This window comes from Ambystoma mexicanum, chromosome 14, assembly GCF_040938575.1.
Source record: "Ambystoma mexicanum isolate Mex_15411 chromosome 14, UKY_AmexF1_1, whole genome shotgun sequence".
NCBI lineage: Eukaryota > Metazoa > Chordata > Amphibia > Caudata > Ambystomatidae > Ambystoma > Ambystoma mexicanum.
In genome coordinates, this window is record NC_090940.1 from 184,156,358 (window position 1) to 184,179,782 (window position 23,425).

General features: G+C 47.0%; 1 protein-coding gene across 1 annotated transcript in view; it reads right to left on the reverse strand.

Moving 5' to 3' along the window:
• Positions 1–23,425, reverse strand: part of LOC138527267 (galectin-1-like) — a 101,126-nt gene that overhangs the window by 26,696 nt on the left and 51,005 nt on the right. The window contains exon 5 of the mRNA XM_069638362.1: positions 1,392–1,575. Within this exon, the coding sequence (XP_069494463.1) occupies positions 1,392–1,575 (184 nt within the window). The remainder of the gene's footprint in view (positions 1–1,391; positions 1,576–23,425) is intronic.

Below are 23,425 nucleotides of genomic sequence, written 5' to 3' on the forward strand. Positions count from 1 at the left end.
AGTATGGGTGTATAATCATTTTGTAACTTTAGAACTATGTATTTAAGTTTCATTTAATAAAGCAAATAATGCTATAAAGACATTTTATGATGCAATAAACTGTGCTCTGAGGATGCTCTGGCAGGCATCTGGCTAAATGGGACAGAGAGCAGGTCTCCAGCAAGAGTTGTCAGAATTTGCCTCGACAGGAATTAAGTAACTTGGGAGATGAGCAGGAATCTTTAGCATAACTGTGATCATATCCTTCAAAGAACATCATGCGAACATACCAGTCACAGCCAAATTCCAAAGAAGAGACGCCAGTGGTACAAGGCTAAATCCTTTAGGTTTGGGGCAGCACTCCTTCCAAGAGTACTTACTGCTAAAACGTATATGAATTGGAAAGGTGATGAAGCGAACATTTGCAAGAAAATTACAGTGAGGCGCTTTGGAAACATTTTTGGTAAATATTTATTGCCATTACAACCTTGTCCTCCCTTCATGCCAACCCTATGCTGAATATGCATATTGTTGAATTTTGTCACAACCAATTGAGAAATATGCATTCTTATATCAAGCACCTCCTGATGTCAAACTGATCACTCCTTATGTTCACTATAGAAGTTGACTTTCATCTTATTACAGAAATTGACTTAAGCATAGAGTCAAAATATATATAAAATCGCATTGACTCTGGCCCAGAGCGATAATGCACAATCGTGATGTCTTCATCGTAACCAAATTACAACACTTGTGCACTAGCTAACTTTACAGATAATGAGTGTGAATGATTACTATGTGATTAATTTGATGGTCATTTTGAAGAGACCCAACTCTACTGTTCGGGGAGTCAACAAGCACAGCCCTGGGGATGGCTTGCCTCTTTCACAGTCACAGGGCACATATTACAATCCTACGTCGATAGAAGACACAGGGGAAAACATCAGCAAAGTGCATCAAAATGAAAATATTGCTCACCGTCATGAATCCCCCTCCCTGCCCCTTTTAAGTGGATTGTGAATTGAGAGGGCTCCCCTTTGTAGGAATAAATAATGTAGGATACCTTTGACATATTTACTGTTGAGACTCATTATTAGTGTGTAGGTGACGGTAAAAAACAAGCTATTTTAAACTTCTCCCATTGTAAAAAGGCAATCTAATTATGAGTTGGCATTGCAAGGGATACATATCCCAACAAGTGCCTTCCATGTTGGGTATCCAAGGCAGCAAACATCCCATGCAATCCTAGCGTATCATTGGGTGCTATCTTAAATACTGCAACCTTTTGAAATGCCACATGTTTTAAGGTTACCACCATGCTTACAATGAAAGTTTAATTGCCCTGCAGCAATTTTCAAGCATAACATTATGACTGAAATATTGACCAATGAAAGAGATGCAGTTTTAATTACCGTATAATGTCTTCCAGGAGTGAATGGAAATGGATGTTCATCACCAGCAAAGCGATCCTCTATTCCCCATTCGCCATTTTGCATTATGTTGCACACGAGGAGACTTTGGCAGGTGCCATAGTTAAAGCGTGGATCAAAGTGGAACAGAATATTGTTTTCATCTTTGTGGAAATTTATTGTGAATCTGTAAAAGACGAAGATGCCATAAGTTGATGGTTGTGCAAGATTTTGAATGCAAACAGCAGACAAATACACATGCATTTTCTTTTGTATATTCAAATATCAATTGCATACCAGATACCAATCCATCAGCCTCATCATCAACAGCAATGCAATAGCTGAATGAGATAGCTAAGAACACCTAAAAAATTCTATAAAACAGCTCACACTATTAAAAACAAACTATTCCAGACCACCAGGGGGCGTGAAAGAAGATGGCCTGCGTGAGAGAGGAGCTCAGCGCTTGGCCTTGAAAAGAAGTAATATAGGGGACCCGACATGACTTGGTTGGACGCCTGGAATATGCCCGGAGTGTTGCAGTGTCTAGCCCCTACCCACAGATCCCACATTGCAGTGCGAGCGATGATGGACAGATCGGGTCCTGGGCCCTGCAGTGCTGTCGTTTTAGGAGTGCGAATCATGAAGCGGAGTGACACTAAGGCACGCCACGATCCACAGAAATGTCCACGGAGGTGGTGCAGGGAAGACTGGAGCTGGGGGAGAACTGCAACCCCCCCCCCCCAGTGGAAGCCTAATTGACAAGAAGCACCGGAACCGTTGATCAGCCGACAGAGAGGGTGACAGGGAGAGGACCTGGTGGAGGAGGTGCCGCCCCCCAATATAACACAGCAGATGGTGGGAGAGTGTAGTGGTGGGCCGGATACGCCCGCGCCTGGTGGTGGCCCTCAGCCCGTAGCAGCCTTTGGTGAAGGATCGGGGAGTGCGGCCTGGACCAAGATGTGTATACCCTGGGGAGAACCGGGAAGAGCACACAGGCAGGGGCCTTTGAGAGGTGAGACGGTGGGAAAGTGCAGCAGTGGCCCAGACACGACCCAAGCCCGGTGGGGGCCCCAGACCCACAGCACCCTGTGGCGTAGGAGTGGGAGGAGTGGCCCGGTTCCAACAGGATAGCCCCCCGACCCCCCAGCAACATTGCAGCAAAGGCAGCCATACCCTGGTGAAGCCCTGGGAGAGCACACAGGCCCACAGAGGACTTGTAAGAGGAGAAGAGTTGTCCGCCTAGGGGGGCCACAGAAAGGACTTGGTTGGAGTGGCCTTACCACCCTGAGGAGTGAGAAATCCCCACATACCTGACAAGGCAGAGCAAGAGGGAGGGAAGGGCATAAAGACAGGCCTCACCAGAAAGGGCACTATGGCAGGGGTAGATGGAGCCAGACATGAGATTGGGGCCCTGGATGGCATACACCAGGATATCCAGGCTGTCCTTATGGAGTAAAAAGCATTTCGGGCAGAGGGCCAGGGTTCGTTAGGGGACCCTCACGGAAAGAGTCATAAAGGTGGAGGTCCACATGGAGGCACTGGAGCACACGCAACGCTCAACAGACATGGTGGACATTGAGGTAGAGATGAGGCTAAAGGAGCTCAACGCAGGGACAGAGAGGTCTGTTGCAAGGTGGATGACTTTGAAAACAGGGAAAAGGGGAGCAACCTGTGCATTCTGGGGCTCCCCAGCAGAGACACAGAAATGCCACAAGACATGGAAAAGTATGTGCAGTGGATGCTACGCCAGCTACTGAGGGCCCCAGCAGAGAGAGAGACATCAAATTTGATAAGTTCCACCAGGGCGCAGGTTCTGGCAAGGGACCGCGGTGAGTGTTGGCAAAGTGCCACTATACAGCAACAAGGAAGAGGTCCTGCAAAAGGCGCGTGAGCTGGACGCGATAGAATGGGAAGGAGTCCAGGTAACAATGTATGAAGACATATCGGTGTATACCCTGGACCAACGCTGTAAATGTATAGCCCTGATGAAATGGCTCCAGGAAAAGAGGGTGAGATATCGCTGGTGCTTCCTTTTTTCCCTGGCATTCGAGTTTAAGGGGGAGAATATTGTCTTACACCAGGGAGAAGAAGTGGATAACCTCCTTGAGAAATCGCAGAGTGAAGAAGCACAGCCAGAAAGGGAAAGTCAGTGGCAGCTGAGGGAATGTTTCAATAGTGCATTTGCCCAGCCTAAGGAGCACAGGAAGGAGGGGAGGTCAAGAGGAACAAGAAAGTCCAGGGTGCGGCAGTCACTGCCACCGAAATGAACGGGTGAGGATGAAAATATGAGTCAGTGGTGGGGTCATGAACAAGACTGTTGTCCCCTGCCTACCAGTCAGGGTAGAGGAGGCGAGGCCCACCACTAGCCTCCACATACCCTGGCAACCTGGAGATATCCAGGTGTCTCTACTTAGTAGGGCTATATGCAATTTGATTGTGGTAGTTTTTTCATAGGATAGAGTGGGTGGACAGGGTGGGGGGAGAGGAGAAAGGGAGGGCAAAGGACAGGCATCCAGCAAACATAGAGGGGAGCATTGGGGGCCCCACACAGGGCAGAGGTTTCTCGTATAGGAACATTTCCCAGAAAAGGAAATGGTCGAGCTAAAAATGCCAACCCTTAACCTCAAGGCTCTTGACTTCCCAAACAAACGGTCACTGACATATAAGCCTCCAGTTATTTGTCTTGTTTCTGCAGGAAATGCACTTTAGGTAGGGGGTGGGGTGGCCATTGAGGAGGGGGGTGGTGGGGCTAATGTTTTGGGCTTCTTATAAAGACCCTACAAAGGAAGGGGTGGGAATTGTGTTGGCAAGATCCTTCCAGATAAAAGGGCACCAGAAGGTTAAGAGGGAGTTTGGGGGAAGATTCCACACCCTCAAGGAACAGGTACATTAAGTAATGTTCATCCTGGTCACGGTATACGTACTGAATGTGCACCAGCTCCCTTTCTTAAGAAGTATCTTTGTAGCATTAGAAGAATAGGGGGAGGGACATATGCTAGTAGGGGTGGATTTTAACCTAGTGGGCGACCCGAGTTTGGAATTGGTGGTCAGCGAGAGGTTTTACGACCAAGCAAATGGGGAAAGAGAATAGGGGCTTTGCTAGCCTCCTAGAAGACCACTTCTGGGTTGACGTTTGGAGGGCCTCCGACCCTCAGGCTGGTGGTTACACTTTCTTTTTGCCACGCCACATGACCTATACTAAGATCGATCTCCTGCTCATCCTGAAAGAGCAGAAGAGGGACATTACCTGCCCTAAGGTATAAACAGTCACATGGTCGGATCACAAGATGGTCATGGCTTCAAGGCAGTTCAACACTAAATGGAGGGCCACCCAAGGAAGGCGCTGTCATGACGTCCTGCTTAGAAACCCAATTTTCAGGGAATTTCTGGGGAAGGAGATCCACTCGTTATTCGAGACAAATAGCACAGGGGAAGTCCAGCCCAATCTGGTGTGGGTTGCCACCAAGGCTACAAATAGGGGGACTGCTGATTGTGGATGGGGCACGGAAAAAGCCACAAAGGGGACTCATTGAAAACAGATTACCAAGGGAAATCTGGGGGTTTAGGGCAAGGCTTACTGGGAGATCCGGTGACAAGACAGCCCTATTGAAAGATATTTTAGATAAGAGACAGTCATTACATGCCACACTAATGGGAGAGGTAGTCAAGAAAATGAGATGTGCCATGCAATGGTAATAAGAACAAGGCGATCGTGGGGGGTCACTGCTGGCCAACAGCGTCTGGGGAAATAGAGGGCACAGGCATGTGGAAAAGATCAGGGACAAAGATGGGGGATTGGTTTGACCGCAGGAAGGAATCCCTGGATGCTTTGCGGATTACTATGAGGCTCCAGAAAGACTCCAGATCCTGGGGAAGATTCAGTTAGGACATAGCTGGAAAGCCTGGCAATCCTAAAGATCTTCATTGAAGCTATTGCTGTTTTGGAAGCCAAGATTACAGCAGAAAAATTAGTGACAGCAATAGGGAAATTGAAGGCCGGGAAATCCCCGGAGGAAGATGGGTATATAATTTCAAGAATTGCCTGCAGGACAGCTGGCAAAGGTCTTCAATGCCATTAGTGAGAGCAGTAAGTTTCCCCCTTCATATTTAGAAGCAAGAATAGTAGTAATACCGAAACCGGGGAAAGACCCGATGTATTGTTAGGCATACATATTGTCATGCCTAGCAACTGCTCTTCGTTTGGCCTATAGGCAGTGAGGGGCACCGGTAGGCAGAAGCCGGCCTCCACGCCTAAGGCCCACAAGCACAAGGCCCTCCCTATCTGTGGCACAGTGCATCAGCTAGGGCTGGCTGAGAACACGGCCGGAGTTGAGGGATCAGCTCTCCCTCCACCCGACGTCCCTGTCTACTGCAGGAGCAGCTAGACTTTGAATCCTCCTGCCTGCTAATATCGCCCACAACCAGCCGTCGTTCAAGCTAACGCCTACCCTGATCATCCCACGTCAGGAGACCCATCACTGGATGATAACTTGATTTCACCAGGCCAGGCTACCTGGCTGACCAGCACGCCCCACATGGAGCTGCTGCTCCTTGAGTTTTTCACCTAAGAAGGCTTCTTCAAGCTCTTTTTGTTTACTTGGTTGCCTAGCAACCGCTCTTCGTTTGGCTTATAGGCAGTGAAGGGCACCAGTAGGCAGAAGCCGGCCCGCCACACCTAAGGCCCACAAGCACAAGACATTCCATGCATGTGCCTGTCCGTGCCGCTGTGCCAGACTCCCACCCGCATGCCCCGCTGATTGACCAAGTGCTACACCACTGTGTCTACTATAATCGCGAGTACCTTCATTTACTTCCAAACTTTGTGCCCACCTGTCAGCCTTGCCTTCCAGCACACATTGCCTCCGCAAGGTCTATACTGCACCCCCCATTAACAGGGAAGGGTGAAAAAGAATGTGCCCGATACCCCGTTTGCTCCTTCCCCAACACTCCTGCCCGAACTAGCCTACCCTGCTGGCCGAATCCCATGGCACACTCCAGAGCGCAGTACACTGGCCATGTAGGGGCTCGCTCACTGTAATATCAAACTGCATCCCGCAAACTGTTAGAAATGATATCTGCAAACTGCTTCTTTTAAACTGTGACTATTTGTAAATGCAAATGGTATCCTCCAAACTGTTATTATTTATTTGGATATGAAAAAATGCATTTTTTAAACTGTTAGTAATTGTATCCTGCAAACAATTTTTAATAACCTCCGGCCAAAGCCACCTAGCTAGGCTGCTGCACTGCCCACATTTAGCCACAATTCGCTAGAACTAGGTACTGCTCGGCTCACTAGAACTGTGTTACCTGGTAGCTGCATCCTCCAAACTGTTATTACTCATATGTATGTGAAAAATTCATTCTGTAAACTATTAGTAATTGTAGGGGAAAACTACATCCTACAAATTGTTTATAACTACATATTGCTCAGTTCATGAGAACTACATTGTCTCATTGAAATTGTGTGCTGTGTGACACGTTAGAACAGTGCACTAGAAGTATGTACCCCACAGCACCTGCCCTTGCTATGGAAGCCGGCGCTGGCCACGCCCATCTACGCATCATGACACGAGCAGACACCTACACAACTTCCACCAGCCAAGCACTCTCTTCCACCAAACCCTTCGGACATTCCCCCCACACCTTTTCTACCATCCTTCCTCAGTAAGCCCATGCCTACCTCACCCAGCAACAGCTCACTACCCATCTCCCCATTAACTTCCTAGCTGATAGATTAGCTAGGTTAAGATGCTGCACTGAACCCCAGCAGCACCCAAGTTACCCGAGACCTTCACCCATTAGGAACCACTTTCTAGGCACATGCTCCAATTACGCACCTACTAACACTAAACCTAAGCGGACAGAACAACCCCAGCACTCCGCCAAACCCATCCCTTCTATGGCACCCATCGCCAAAATTGCCCCATGGGCAACTAAACCAACTCCAAGCCACAAAAAAAGCCTGTCCACCCCACTTCACTGTGACGTAATAAATTTACGCTCTCTCGCAGCCCACGCCACAGAGATACATGACTTGATCACCAACCTAGACTTGGATGCCCTTGCCATCACAGAAACATGGCTCCATAAAGCATCAGGCCCAGCCATTGCACTAGCTTTGCCACCAGGATACACCAACTTCCGACAAGATAGACCCATCACCAAAGGAGGAGGAGTAGCCCTGATCGTCAAGGAATCCCTATCAGTCAGCCAAACTAACTCACCACTAGGTGGTAACGCTGACGTTCTATCTGTTAAACTCTCCCTCTCACCTAACTGTACCATGGCTATCCATGTCATATACCGCCCTCCAGGCTACCTACTCAACTTCAATGGAAGCCTACTCCATATGCTAGGAGATAACTTGAAAAACACCTCAAAATCCATCCAACTTGTGGATCTCAATTTGGGTTTCATTGACCCGAAAGATAAACAAGCAAAGTCCCTGGCCACAGCACTCCAGGACATGGGCTTCATCCAAAACATCACAGACCCTACCCACACCAAAAGACGTATCATGGACTGGGTAGCTGACCACAACTGTGCAGCAGACATCAGCTCAAACACTCCCTGCCCCTGGACAGACCACCACCACATCCGCTTCTCCATCCCAACCACCACCTCTATCCTCCAAACCAACTCTCCCGCCCCACCAGCACTAGCTAGATGTTCAGGTAATTTGACTATGGATATGATCCTCCCACTTCTTGAAGTGCAGGCCCTCAAGCCTCCTTTCTCCAACAACCCCCTGGTGTTCGTTGAACAACATAACAACACAATTAAAACAGCCAACAACACCATTGCCCCCCTAGAGAGCAAGAAAGCGAAAAGAAAAAAATCACACAAACTCCTGGTTCACTAAGGATCTCCAAGAACTATGCTCCCACAAGCGCAAGGCGCTCTCCATTTGGTAAACTAACTCACAAATATCCACGCTAGAGGCGTACAAAACAATTACTGTAGAATAATAAAAAAGCCATCATCCTAGCTAAATCATCAGCCTTTAATTCCAGAATCTGTAACACCAAATCTGAGTCGAAAGAGCTTTTCGTCACCTTCAAAGAACTGGCCATAACTGCCACCTCTACACAAGATCTGGTGAAAGATGAGGACTGGTGCAGCAGAGTGCAAAAAGCCATTCTCGAATAAATAGATCTTCTGCAGAAGAAAATTAAAACCCACTTTAATGCATTACCGTGTGCCAACAGGCCCACATCTCCCACGATGAACCATATCACTGAAGACTTAACACTGTTCTTCTTTAGGGTAGTAACTGAGACTGAAGTACTAAACATCATCAAACAAACCAAACCATCCAAATGCAAGGGTGATATCTGCTCAGCTAATCTCATTCAAGACTGCACAGTAACACTAGTCCCATTCATGACAGCCTTTATTAATGCACATTTGCCGCTGGCACCATCCCCACCTGTCTCAAAGAGGCCTGGGTCCGCCCCCTCTTGAAAAAAAACAACCTAGACCCAAACTCACCGAATAACTACAGACCCATCACCACCGTTCCCTATCTGCTGACAATTCTGGACAAAGCCGCTTATTTACAAATCCAACACTTCCTCGAAGTGAACAATATCCTTGGCAAAAGGCATTTGGGATTTCGCCCACGCCATTGTACTGAGTCGGCCCTTTTGTACCCCAAGAATCAACTAGAGGAAATTATTGACAAGAGGAAGCCTGCGCTGCTCCTTGATCTATCGGCAGCATTTGACCTTGTTGATCACAAGACACTCTGCAATCAACTCGAAAACTCAGCACACATCTCCCCTGATGCTAAAAGCTGGGTCATCTCCTTCCATGAAGGAAGACTCACGAGAGCCTGAGCCCCACCAACCACCATTCACTGCAGAGTCCCTCAAGGCTCAAGCACATCACCCACCCTTTACAATATTTTCACTCTACCTCTTTTCAATGACTTGGATAATAGCAGCATAGCCTACACAAACTATGCCGACGACACCCAAGTCGTCCACCCACTCACTGGCTCCTACGAACAGGACACTGCTGCATGCTGTAAAATCTATGCCTACATCCAGGCATGGATGGCAGCTAATGGACTGTGTCTCAATGGGGACAAAACCGAAATCCTCCTGGTTAGGTCCAAGGAAACCCTGAACAAGCTAGACACTAAACACCGCTCCTTCAACATTGAGAATACCCCTCTCACTGTATCACCAGCCGTGAAAACCCTAGGAGTCTACATTGTCTCCTCTCTCTCCATGACCCGCCAGGTGAGTGCCATTGCCTCCTCAGCAGCACTCACCACCAAAATCATTGACGCTGTCAAAACCTACCTATCAGCAAAAAACTGCCTCAATATACCCAGAGCCACTATTGGGGCCAAACTGGACTATTTCAATGTTCTGTTTGTAGGCATGTTTGCCAAAAACCTGAACAGGCTACAAATCACACAAAACAATGCCCTCAGAGCAGCGCTAAGCATTCTAAAAAGGGACCACATCTCAAAGGCAAGAAGAGATGCCCACTGGCTCCCAGTTAAAGAGCACATTTGGTTTAAAACGCTAGCAATCACTCACAAGTGCCTTGCCCTCACGGCCCCTCTGTATCTTTCAAAAAATCTGTTAGTGCCACTGCCACCAGACCAAAGCAGCCCCATCTCACCAACATGCCCTCTGTACCTACCTACAACAGAGCCAAAGCGGGAGGATCCAGCTTCCTCTGTCCAGCTCCAAAAAACTGGAATGCATTTCTGGCATCTGTAAGGAAGGAGGGATCGTTTTGCCTACCCGTACATACAATACAAAGGAGATCATCTGCTCTTGCAATAGTGGGGGGACACCTTCCTTGCCATTCCCTGGTCCCAGTGGCAGAGATCCCTGGCATCAATGGAAGAGGGGCTACTGCAAGATACATTTGGCCTCCATCTTGGACACCCCAGGCTCCATTTTGAGACTAGACCGCATTCAAGTTAGTGTGAAGCTTCCTCTCCTCTCAACAGTGCCGCGAAACGCGAGCAATCATAGCCCCTCGTCCCCCTCCCGTGTCCTTCGCGAATTGTTGCAAGCAAGCAGTGTATTCTTTTATCCTTCCTCTGAGCTCACTGCCCTGTGTGTGACCGGGGCGAATCCTGATTTGTAGCTCATCCATCTCCAGAAACCTGTTCTTGCTCTAGTCACCCCCACCTTTGGAAAAGTTATTGCCTGTACAACCCTGTGCGCCTCCATTCTCCACTTTGATGTAACAGAAGTGTGACCCTTCCCCACTGACCACTTCTAACTGCCCCCACATATAACTAGTTTCATGTCATTATATATTACTCTTAAAACCAACACACATCAATCTGCCCATCCTAGCTCTGTGGCGCTTTGAGAGTAAATCTCAAACCAAACCCTCAGATAACGCACATGGGGGTGAGACCCTCACCCCTGTCTACCTCTACAAAGGCCTAAAGCAGAAATGTGTTTGCAATGTATTGGTAAACCCACATTCTAGAATGATGTTTCATGTCCTACATTGTTCATCATGTGTCAGAAATGTTATATAGTTTAGTTAGACAGGGTGAACCCCTCCTGCGGAGTCAACCTGACCTTCACACCAAACTGATGTGCCTGGCCGACCGACATGTCACACGAAGCAGCACATCTGAACCAGCCCATCCCATGGAGCCGGCCCTTATGTCGCTGTAATGTCATTGTATTCTCCACCAATCCTGATGTAACCTTGTGTCCCTCTAGGGAGACCCCAATGGTGAAGTTTCCAGTCCATATAATGTATGATTTTTGTAATGTTTGCCAGAGCGCTCTCAAGGCAGCAGAGTTCTCTGGATGCTGAATTACATAAACCTTTATTTCACTAACAACCAATCTCTTGGTCTCATTCCCTACTGGGGTGTGTCCTCATTATTTATCTACTATTGCATTTTGGGGAGTGAGCACCTTCACTTGGTGGCCCCGGCTACGCGATCGTGGGTGCTCCGAAGAGGCCCCCGTGTCATGTGGTGAGATCCGGAATGCACCCAGCAAAACCATCACCACCTGTGGCTTACCAGTGAGCATACACACCAAAAGAGGTTCCAAGAGTCCCGGCCATTGCAAATACCCGACTGTTTGCCATGCCGGGTCATGGCTTGGTTGGGGGCAGTGCCCTGATTGTGGATAGACCGTGAACCGAGGCTCTCGGATCACCTCGGACATTTGAGTATTGGTTGTGAGCAACTTAAAGGAGGGGAAGTTAACAGGGTAAAAAAAGAAATACAAGTTTTAAGGTGAAGGAACTGCCTGGGAGTCGGGTTAAGTTTGTATGGGAGGGCGAGAGTAATGATAAGTGAGCTTTTCTTTCTCTGTTCTTATATGACCATTAGGTGTTTTGGAAGAGATAACGGTTTAAAAGGAGAATACAGGAACCTAGCTCCGAAAGGGGGTGGAAGGAAGCGCTGCATGGTATTGTCTCGACCAGTGCAGGATATAAGTGGAAGTAAAAAAGGAAAAAACGTAGGAGTCTTGTATATTAAGGAGACTCAAGAGATCTTGCTAAAACTCTTTTTCTTGTGTGCAGATATTTGTAGAAGTAAGCCCAGAAGGGTCCCATGGAGAGGTGAATGTAAAGACTGAATGTAGAGAGAGAACCCAATAGGTTTTTAACAGTGAGGGAGTAAAAGCACAGTGTTGTTGATATTTGATATTGGTTCATTGTTGTTAGTAAAGTACGTCCGCTTATGTATATGTCTACACACACACACACACACACCCCCACACACCCCCCCACATCCCCCCCCATGGGGACAAATACCTCCTTAATGCACATTTGTAAGCACCTCCCTCTTTACAGCAAGAAAATAAAGACGTATCATGACCGGTGGCTCACTGAGATTAAGGGGGAAGGGACGTCCCAAGTATGGCCAGAAGGAGGATCGTTTGACAAAAGGATATTCGACCTTGTTTCAACCTATTTGCTAGCAAAGTGTAAGGGGAAACAGCTCCAAAATAGTAGGGAGGTCTTTGATCTCTGGAGAATGTTTCAAGAAACACCTCCTGTTACTGAGAAGGGGAAGGAAGTGTCCCCCGAGGTGGGATCTGTGATAACAGGAGGAGGGGGAGAAAGTGAGAAAGGAGTCTCAACAAAATTGTACCCTCTATTAATGACCTGTCCTACCTGCACCAGCCAAGCACGCCACCCACAACTGCAGCAGCACCCCCACGCCCTTGTGATCCCAGAGATCTGTATGACCCTACATGCGCGCCACCAGTAAACATTGCAACGTTAACTAGGGATCTAGAAAGACAACTGATCATCACACAAGCAGAATTAACTCGGCTAGGAACACTGTGTGATAGGAGCCAAATGTTGCCAGGAGGCAGGGAAAGTCCATCGCCAGCCACGTCTAAAAACACCTCCAGTTTAGTGCTACGTGTAGATCAAGGAAGTGACAAAGCAAGTGATGAGCAAGGTAGTGTAGCACCTGGCAGGGAAGTAGAAATAGATGAGTGTTGGAGTGACTTAGATGAGTATGAGGAAGGACTGGCCACAGCTGGCCAACCACTGCCACTGCGAAACGAGCCGGAAGATGGGGAACCGGTGAGGGAGAGATGGCAAGGGACACTCAGGAGTAGGGTAGGGAACATGGTAGTGACGAAAAAGAAAGGAGTAAAGGTAAGTAAAACAAAAGGAAAGACGAAATTATAGATGCCCCTCATTCACAAGGGAGCAGGGAGGCCCCACTATGTACCCTGGGCACCGATGGATAAAACAAACCTACTGAAAGCATTACCACCGCTCTCGGGAGAGGCCGGGAAATGGATATACGCGTTCACGAAAAACACTGCAGGGGTTCCACTGGCCATAGGGGATGTTAAGAGCTTGCTGATGTCTGCCATGGGTGATCAAGCAGACGGGGGTGTGGGTGAAGGCAGGTTTTCGGGGAGTAACAATTGATTGTTACCGTCATGATGGGTCATCCTTCAGTAATGTAAGGGCTCAAGTATGGGATGCATTGCGGAGAACCTTCCCTGACACCCGTGATTTACACTTAGGGATGCAATGCCCCATGGGGGATGAGGAAGATGCTGCGCAATACATTAATTGGGTGTCGGACATGTGGAGACGGGCACAGTTTGAGACAAGTCGACCTCCCTTTTTTACTTCATTATGAAAAGAGAACTCCCAAAGGAGGTACAGAACGCCCTAGAAAAAATTGCCGGGATAGAGGCCAAATGCTGGCCTGAAATACAGAGTATCATAGTGCACCATTGTAGGAGGATCAAAGAAAGAGAAAAATAAATTGCATAGAGAAGGTTGGCAGATGAGGCAAAACTTGTGCAAAATAAACTGGTGAAGGTCACGGCGGTAACAGCTGCCCCACCCTCTGAGAGGCGAGGGAGGGAGAGGAAGGGGACAAGGAACATGTTGGACATGTGGTAGGTGGGGCCATTTTTCAAGGTAATGTCGCCCGCCCCATGTGGTATTATCAAAATACACAACGTTTCGGGGATGAGCAACAGTTTGGTCACCCCCAACCAGGCAGCCCATATGGACTGCCAATGGGAGTGTATGGACAGCGGGAAGAATATGATAACGGGTACCAACAAGGACCCCAGCCACCACAGCAGGGGCCACAAACACCACAACAAGAGAGGACAACAGCAAATTAAATGTCAAAATATAATAGGAAACACACACTCAAACCTTTTTGTCACTACCGCAAATGACGCACCAGCACTATTTCACAGAACAGCAGTTGTGGGGGAAAGCGTTTTCTCATTTTCAGGTACAAATATACATCCTGATTAGGACAACCCACAGAGAACACTTGCGTGTCTAGTCCTGTCAACTACCCTACGTCCACACAAGGAACCACTGTTCATCTTTATGCTGGACTCGGGGGCTGAAAAATCATGCCTCGTGGAAAGCCGGTTTCCGCTGTCGGGCAAGATTTTGGAAACCCAGGGATTCTCTGGGGCAATTTTAGAGGTTCCCTACACAAAAGATTTGGATGTGACAGTGGGAGGAAAGACAGTGTGAGCACCCGTACTATGTCACGAAGACTCGCCAATGAACCTGCTTGGAAAGGACCTCCTAAGTAAGCTCAACATGACAATTTCTTTTACCGAGAGGGGGCATGTATGTTCAACTCCAGGAGCATGCCCACTTCGAGCAATGCTTATGATCCACACCCTGACAAACAAAGTATCAGTAAGGGGGGTGCCCACTAATGCAGATACGTTTATCTATGGCATACAGGTTCTAGCGAGGGTGGTGCCAGAAATAATGTGAAAGGAAAAGGGAGTCCCCCAGTGGCAGCCCCAGAAATTGTGCCTGGTTCGGTCCTCTCTATAGATTTACAGGGAGTACAAGTATTAGCTAAACGTATTGTGGCAATAGAACTGGACATCCATGGATGTGAATGGAGAACAGTTTTGTGCATAGACCCAAATTTAGCACTGTGAGATTTAACTGAGGAGGAGCTGTTTACTGACGATGTCAATGATAGGAAAATTATAATGGAAATGTACATGCGATGTGAAATAATGATCCAAAACAGACGAATAGCCAACCCCCTCATGGCCACCGTCGATGCACCGCCGTCAATATTTGACAAAGATATGCAACAGGTACCCATGAATTTGTGGACCACAGGCCCCATGACGTAGGGCTCCTAAAAGAGTTGACACCAGTAAAAATAAAACTCAAACCAGGAGCAGTACTGCCAAGGGTTAAACAGTACCCCCTGTCCAGGGAAGCAGAGGTGGGAATAAAAGAAACCATACATGCACTGCTGCAGAAAGGTATCATTGTACCATCAAATTCACCTTATAACACAGCGATTTATCCAATCCAAAAAGCGAGGGGCGGGGCTTGGAGGATGATACAGGACCTCTGCCCACTTAATGATGTCATACAGAAGGAGTTTCCCCTTGTCTCGAACTCAGCATACATCTTGTGCAGTATTCCAAAAGAAGCCACATGTTTCACAGTGGTGGATTTGAAAAATGCATTTTTCTCGATACCGCTTGACCCCAGTACCTAAAACTTGACAGTCTTTACCATGGGGGGGGGGAAAGAAATTAACATTGCAGAATACCACAGGGTTATTGTGAAAACCCAAGCCTATTCAACAGGATATTGCATGAAGATCTTGTCAATATTGATGTCAAAAGTATGATAATTCAGGATGTAGATGACCTCCTAGTTTGCAGTGAAAGTGAAGAACAGTGCAGAGTCCATAGCCTTGATGAACCTGTAAGCACAGAAGAGGTACAAGGTATACAAAGGAAAATTGCAATATTGCCTAGCTGAGGTTTTGTATCTGAGACAACTTATATCTAAGGATGGGAAGAGAATAATCCCAGACAGGACTGCAGCAATGCGTGCAACACGGATGCCCAAAAGTGTGAAGGATATGCAACAGTTCCTCGGCATATGTAATTATTGCTGAGCCTGGATATTGGATTATGCAGCATACACATGTCCCCTGCTTCAAGCACTCAAAGAAGCACATTAAGAGAGTGCAGCACTAAACTGGACACAGGAGATGATCACAGCGTTTTTGCATTTGAAAGATCTCATTTCCACAGCACCCGTCCTGGCGACCCCCGATTATGATCGGGAATTCTATTTGTTCTCACACTGTAATGGCACACTCATGACAGCAGTACTAACACAGAAAACACACAGAAAACATCCTTAGGCCACAAGCCATTGGCCTCCTACAGCGGCACACTAGACTCTGTGATGCAAGGACATTTTGTGTGCGAACAAGCTCTCGCAGCCGCCACCTGTGCAATAGAGAAGAGTGCTACAATAGTGATGGGATGATCAGTGACTCTATTTCTTGAGCACTCCTTATTCGCAATACTTGAACAATCAAAATCAACTCTCACCAAACAGCGGGCAAATGCATATGAGATAATAATCTCAAGCTCAAATATATATGTAGTACGCTGCAAAACTGTTAACCCAGCTACCTTTATCACAGAGCCATGCACAGTGGCAGATATGCAAGAACATGATTGTGCCACCTATGAAGGAGAGGGTGACGATATTTCCAAAGCTAGTGAAAACACCCTGGGGGAAGGTGAAGTGTACTTTGTGGACGGGTCAGCATCTATCGACCCAGAGACAGGTGACAAACATGTAGGTGCAGCAGTAGTAAGGTTGGAGGGAGAGGAATATGAGATTATAGTGCAGAAAAGACTTTCCTCATATTATTCTGCACAAGCAGCAGAGTTGATAGCACTCATTGAGGCGCTATACACAGCAAAAGGATGCGCAGTAACAATCTACTCAGATTCAGCATACATGACAACAACGGTGCATCCCGGGTTGTCACAATGGCGAAGGGGAGGTTTCAGAAGGGCGGATGGGTCCCCAGTACAGCATGCCCAGCTACTGAACGACCTGATAGAAGCGTTAGCTGAACCTCAGTGATTGTTTTAGTGAAATGCCAGGCCCATACAAACAACAATGACGTCATCTCATTAGGAAACGAGGTAGCCGACACAGCTTTAAAGCAGGCAGCATACTTCCACAAACGCCAAACAGCAGAATGCATACTAAAAAATAACGCAACTGAAGAGAGGGAGGAAGGATACAACTTGTTGCCCATCTAACAGATAATAGATCTTCAACAACGAGTACTGAACAATGAGCAAGACATTTGGGTAAAAAGAGATTGCAGCCACCAACAGTTCTTATCTGGCGGCAGGAAATAACTGGGAAAGTAGTAATGCCTGTAGAATTACTACACATAGGGTTCCAACAGCTCTACTTCCCAGCATACACTTCTAAGCAAAAGATGACTGCAGATATACAAGAACAATGGTTCGTTCGGAACCTTCAAGAACACCGGACAAAAATAACAATAGAATGCATCACTTGCCAAATATATAACTCAGCAATTACACTCAGAACACTGCGAGGAACACTGCCCCGCCCTGTTGGACACTTCAGAGAGCTGCATATAGATTATGCAGACGTGGGTGAAAGATGCAATAGAGCAAGATACCTTATAGTAGTAGTGTGCCCCTTTTCTCGCTGGGTGGAAGCAGGTCCTTGTGCACACCCAGACATGAAATGTGCAGCCATATTTATGGTAAGAGAGGTGTTTCCACAGTGGGGCATTTGTGATGTCATAAGGTCTGACAACGGGACCCACTTTGTAAATGACCTTTTCAAAGAAGTAGCATCGCTGTTAGGAATAAAACATAACTGTGTTCGATTTACCACCTGCAAGCGAATGGGGGGGTCGCGAAAAAAAGGCCTCCTTAAAAGCAGACTGTCTAAACTATGCCACACCCTAAAAAAGAATTGGGTGTACTGCTTGCCCCTAGCACTGTTCCAGCTCAGAACTCAACCAAACAAGTACCAACATTGGTCCCTGCACAAAATACTGACGGGTAGACATATTCAGACACTGTTATCCCCAATAAGAAGAGCATCTGATGCTCACAGAGCTGCCACAGTGCAAAGAATATCTGACACAACTCATAAGGACAGTACGAAGCATAGCCAGACAGATAGCACCTCCATTTACAAGGGAGGAAGAAACAGGCACGAACACGCCAGCAACAGACAGCCCCACCTCTCTGTTAATGCCCGGGGAATGGGTGTATATGCACAGTTTTGGACGGAGATGGGACTCTCCAAGATTTCATGGCCCTTATGAAGTAATATATTGCACACCTTCCGCAGTGAAGGTTAAGGGCCTGAAGTACTGGATACATCTATCTGATGTAAGGAAAGCACATGGTAGCATGGTAACAGAAGAGGGACAGCAACAAGAACACGAGGTAGCTGTACCCTAATGGGGAAAATGATATTGAGGTAAAATCAGATGTATATAACAGCATAGAAGACAAGTGTAAAATGTATTATCAAAAGTAGTTGCTAAAAGTATAATATGTTAAAGAGTGATTAAAAACGTAAAATATATATCCCTCCTTCTCTTTCTCTTCTTCTCCCCACCTCTCTTTCTCCTCTTCTCTCCTTCTCTAGTTTCTCTTCTTCTCTCCTTCTTTCCTTCTCTCCTTCTGTAGTTCTCTCTGTCTCTTTTCCTTCGTAATTAAAATATGCGATTTTATGATAATTAGGTGTGTACTTAATCCATTGTATCACCCTCTTCAGGTTCAAACATGGCAGAAACGAGGGCCCTCACTGACAATGTCACAGATGTAGATAGCAATAGGGGAAGTCTTAGTGGTACTAGAACATATTCATATGACTGCAGGCTTTATTGTGTGGCCATTGTATTCTCCACAATGTTATTTTGCATGGGGCTCTACTGGAGTATATGCTTTATATTGGGTTATATAAAGCAAGGGGGGGCACTCTTGTACAAGAAGGAATCCAATTGATATGGGACGGGGTAAAGCTAATGTGGGATCACAATGCTCCTACCAACATGACCTTGTTACACAAGAACCGCACAATTAAAGCACCGTGGTCTGAAATATCGAAAGTAACCAATGCCACAAATCAGTTTTTTGTTTATTATGATGATAATGCAATTGTTGATGTAACAGCACCGTCATATATGTATATGCCAGCAACTAATGAAGCTACTTCAAATGACGAGTACATGCACTTTATGTCCCCAACAACCGCCCCACAAATATATTCTATCGCACAACCTTGGGAGTGCAATATTGAAGACAATGATGAAGTATAGTCAGGCATTTTTCCAATTAGGTACCAAACATTAATGAAGTTACAAAGTGTTGTAGGGGGAACAGAAGGCAGAGAAGGGGGGTGGAGCGTAAGAGATATGACGCATATCATGGCCTGGGATTAGACGTAGTAGAGGATCCCTGCCACCCTGATCAATCCAATAAATGGTACTCTGAAATGAGTGCAATGGCTAAGCAGACAACAAGCGAAAGTTTTTATGCCTGTTCCCTGATACCCCATGCCTCCGGAACGCCCAAAGTCCTCATACCCCAAGAAGCACCTTTGTCGGACGCCCAATGTCTAGTTCATCTAGCCCTTTGTAGAATTTGGAGTACCTTCCAGGCACATAAAGTAACGTTACAGCTGCTACAAAATTTAAAATCCTGCCACAGCAAACTGCAGGGAGTACTCTGCATCAAGGAGCAATTTTTTATCATAAAAGGGACAATGTTCACAGCAAACAGGTGGCAAGACGAAACAGTAATGTGCAAAGCAGACACACTGCGCAGACTGTCTGATGTGAAATTCCAATGGGTCAAAAAAGCATGCACTCCATCTTGGTCACAACACATTGCCAAACTGACATGGGTAACAGCTCTTGAAAAACCCATCAAGATCCAGCGTCAGCTCCAATATGAAGTTTGCTTCCATGGAGAAGGAAAAGTGCCTATGGAATCAAACAAACACTGCAACAAAACGATCATTCTCCCTGACATGAAGTAAGGCACAGCAGCAATAATGGACACTTACTTGGTATGTGGCAAACAAGCTTACTTGCATCTCCCATCATCATGGACAGGCACCTGTGCCCTGGCCACGCTCCACTCAGCTCTAATGGTAATTCCAGAGAGCCATGTCCAGGGGGAGAGGGTGCCCGTCAGACCATCCCCGGCACCCCAGTCAACAACCGAAGAACCCCCTGCCTATGATATCCTATCGAAAGATGAGATGCTGGAGAGGGAGTCGCGCAAAAGGAGAGCATCAAATTACCTCTCCAAGGAATCCTCAGAACTCCTGGAACAGATACCCGATCAATATAAACTTTTCAACTCAGCAGACATATTTTTCGCATCACTCGTACCAAGCATCCAGGCTCGAGTAGACGCCAAGGGGCTCCAGATTGTCCAGTGGGAGCTGATCCAGTTGTCCAATGACACTGAAGAAGGGTTCAACGTCATCAAAGTGGAACTTAGAGCCCTGCGGTTAATGACCATACAGAACCGCTACATCCTAGAGCTCCTCACAGCAATGGACGGTGGTGTTTGCTGAAAAATCGGGGGAGCATGTTGCACATTTGTGCCTTTGTTGACACCGACACATGTGATAACCGCCACCGACATGTGGCAGTCGATAACCATGGGAAGCATGAAGAAAGAAGGGGGAATAGAGCCAACCGATTGGTTTGACTTCCTTTTTGACTGGATCCAATCCTGGTTTGGAACTGTTATGAAAATACTTATCCCTCTCACAGTTTTCCTGTTACTGATTTTTAGTGTTTACCAGGTAGGTGTTCAATGCTGTGCAAAATCAGTGCCTTGTACCACAATGATGATGGTAACCATGGGCAGCCCGACAAACATGCAAACAATGAAAGACGCGCAAATACAAACTGGGGAGAATAAGGAACCCAAATTTCGTATGACAGCAGTATATTGCAATCCAGGGGACAGGGTGGACAGTTTGTATCATACAACTATTAAAGAACCCTGGGAGCTGGAATGGTATAAAGAGGCCTGGGTGGACCTGAATGGGGATGGGGGAATATACATGACATGCACTCAGGATGAATATGCTAGAAGGGGTCAGAGTTTATGAGGTTTTTGTAGGTTTTTGTAGGGCACGGATGCCCATAAAAGGTACTCCAGCATGGGACGAGGCAGTATTGGAGGCAGAACACTACAGGGATGTTAGTAATACTAATTAATAATGTGTTACTTAAATGCAACGAAAGGGGGAATGTAAGGAAGGAGGGGTCATTTTGGACCCCTGTACATTCGATACGAAGGAGATCAACAGCTCTTGTAATAGTGGGGGGAAGCCTTCCTTGCCCTTTCCTGGTCCCAGTGGAAGAGATCCCTGGTACCAATGGAAGAGGGGATACGGCAAGATACATTTGGACTCCATCTTGGACACCACAGACTCTATTTTGAGACTAGGCTGCATTCAAGTAAGTGTGAAGCCTCCTCTCCCCTCAGCAGTGCCGTGCACAGAGATCAGTGATAGCCCCCACCTCCCGCTCCTGTGTCCGTGCGGCCCAAGCTCATGTTCTCACTGATGTTCTGGCACAAATTGTTGCAAGCAAACAGTGTATTCTTTTATCCTTCCTCTGAGCTCACTGCTCTGTGGGTGACCGGGCCGAATACTGATTTGTAGCTCATTCATCTCAGCAAACCTGCTCTTGCTCTAGTCACCCCCACCTTTGGAAAAGTTATTGCCTGCACAACCCTGTGCCGCTCCATTCTCCCTTTTGATGTAACAGAAGTGTGACCCTTCACCACTGACCACTCCTAAGTGCCCCCCATATAACTGGTTTCATGTCATTATATATTATACTTATAACCAACATACATCAATCTGCCCATCCGAGCTCTGTGGCGCCTTGACAGTAAATCTCAGACCAAACCCTCAGATAACGCACCTGGGGGGCGAGACCCTCACCCATACTCTACTGCTACAAAGTCCCAAAATGTCACAATCCTACTCACCTGCCACCCAGCACTGCTACATGCACACATTCAGAGACTCTGTTTATGGTATACTTGCAGAGTTAAAACCTTAAAACTGCCCCTGCATTTATTTACTTGTTTTATTGCTGCAGTTTTGGACCAATCTAATTGCATGCTCCATTCCGGCTTTTGGGTTAAACCAGCAGATGCATTCTGGTACATGTATGCTGTCCAAAAGGCAGAGGGCTGGAGGAGGCATACTAAATACATTTGTTTGCAGTAAACTACTAAGAGCTGCAGAGGACCTGATTGCATTCACTTGTCCCAAGCTAGTTTAATTAGAAACCACTGCTGCAGGCTACTGAAGCCAGGGCTGGGCTTAATTGAACACAGCTGCCTGAGACTGCAATCGGCTCCACTGTGTTGGCCTGCTGGCAGGGAGGGCCTTTATAAACTCACTTTGAACAGAAGCAGTTGTCAGTCAACTGCTTCCACTGGGAGTTTGTGCTTGTGCTCCTGTTACCAGTTTTTGACCTTTCCTGAAAATCCTCATTTTGGCTTTTGAATCATGTTGCTGTTGCTGCCTGCAGCACCCTCTCCAGTCTGCTTTTGCCTTCTGCCCTGCTCCTCTGGGCTCCCTGCCTGGCAGCCCTGCCACTCTCCTCTGTCATCCACCCTGCTCCTTCGGGCTCCCTGCCTGGCAGCCCTGCCACTCTCCTCTGCCTTCTGCCCTGCTCATCTGGGCTCCCTGTCTTGCAGCCTGCCTGTTATTCAACCTTTCCTTGAATTCCAGCTATTGACTTCTGACACCTTTTGAGACAGTCAGTTCTTAACTGATATCTTTTCTGCCTTTCTGACTTTCTGTAAACGCCCTGTTTTCTGTAAGCATTTCTGCTTCACAGATTTGTCCTGTTTCTGCCTTGCGCCTTGCTTTTCTCCCTTTCCTTCTGCAAACCCAACCTTTTGAAGTTTTCCTGGTTGTTCCTTGCCCCTGATATTTACCGACTTCAGTCAATAGTTCTAGTGCCTGTTCTTAAGTACTCTCTGAGTTTCCTGAATCCCTCGTGTTCGCTGTGTTGGAAGCGATCTATCTTGCCTTAGTCTTTTGCCTTGAGTATACTGATATTCCAGTCTATGCTTTGCACTTTGTTTCTCTATCCAGTCCTGTACCTGGTTATTTCTTTCAACGCTGCTTTCTACCTGTGTTACATCTTGGTCCGCTGTTGTGCCTCCACTTTGAATCTGTTTACAGTGTGTCCCCTGGGTTGGTCTCCGTTCAGATTAGATAAGGGAAAGACTTCTGTTGCCTTCCCCTAGTCCGTTGAAGTCTTACCTGCTTCAGTATATGGTCTCCAGTTTTACCCTTGCACCAAGTACAACAGTTTCTTCGGCATGCCTAACTCATTATGCTGCTGTATGACCATTGTTAAGAGTAATCTGCTGGTACCGATCCCAAGGTCTTTCCTTATTCACTGGAGACCCCTTATCATATTCCAGTACACCCTTAATTCTGATCAATCTGTGTTGCCCAGTGTATTTGCTTGCTTTGCTTTCTCTCTGTCTCTTTGTTTGCAGCCAGCTTCTGCCCCTGCAGTTCCTGTGAATACCTGTTTCAATTCAGATCAGCTTGGTATGTACCCTGTTTCTGTTATATGCTAGCATTGCCTCCGGAATCTCCCCTAATCCGCAGTGCATACTGTGAGATATAACCTTTGCCCGGTGCTCCCC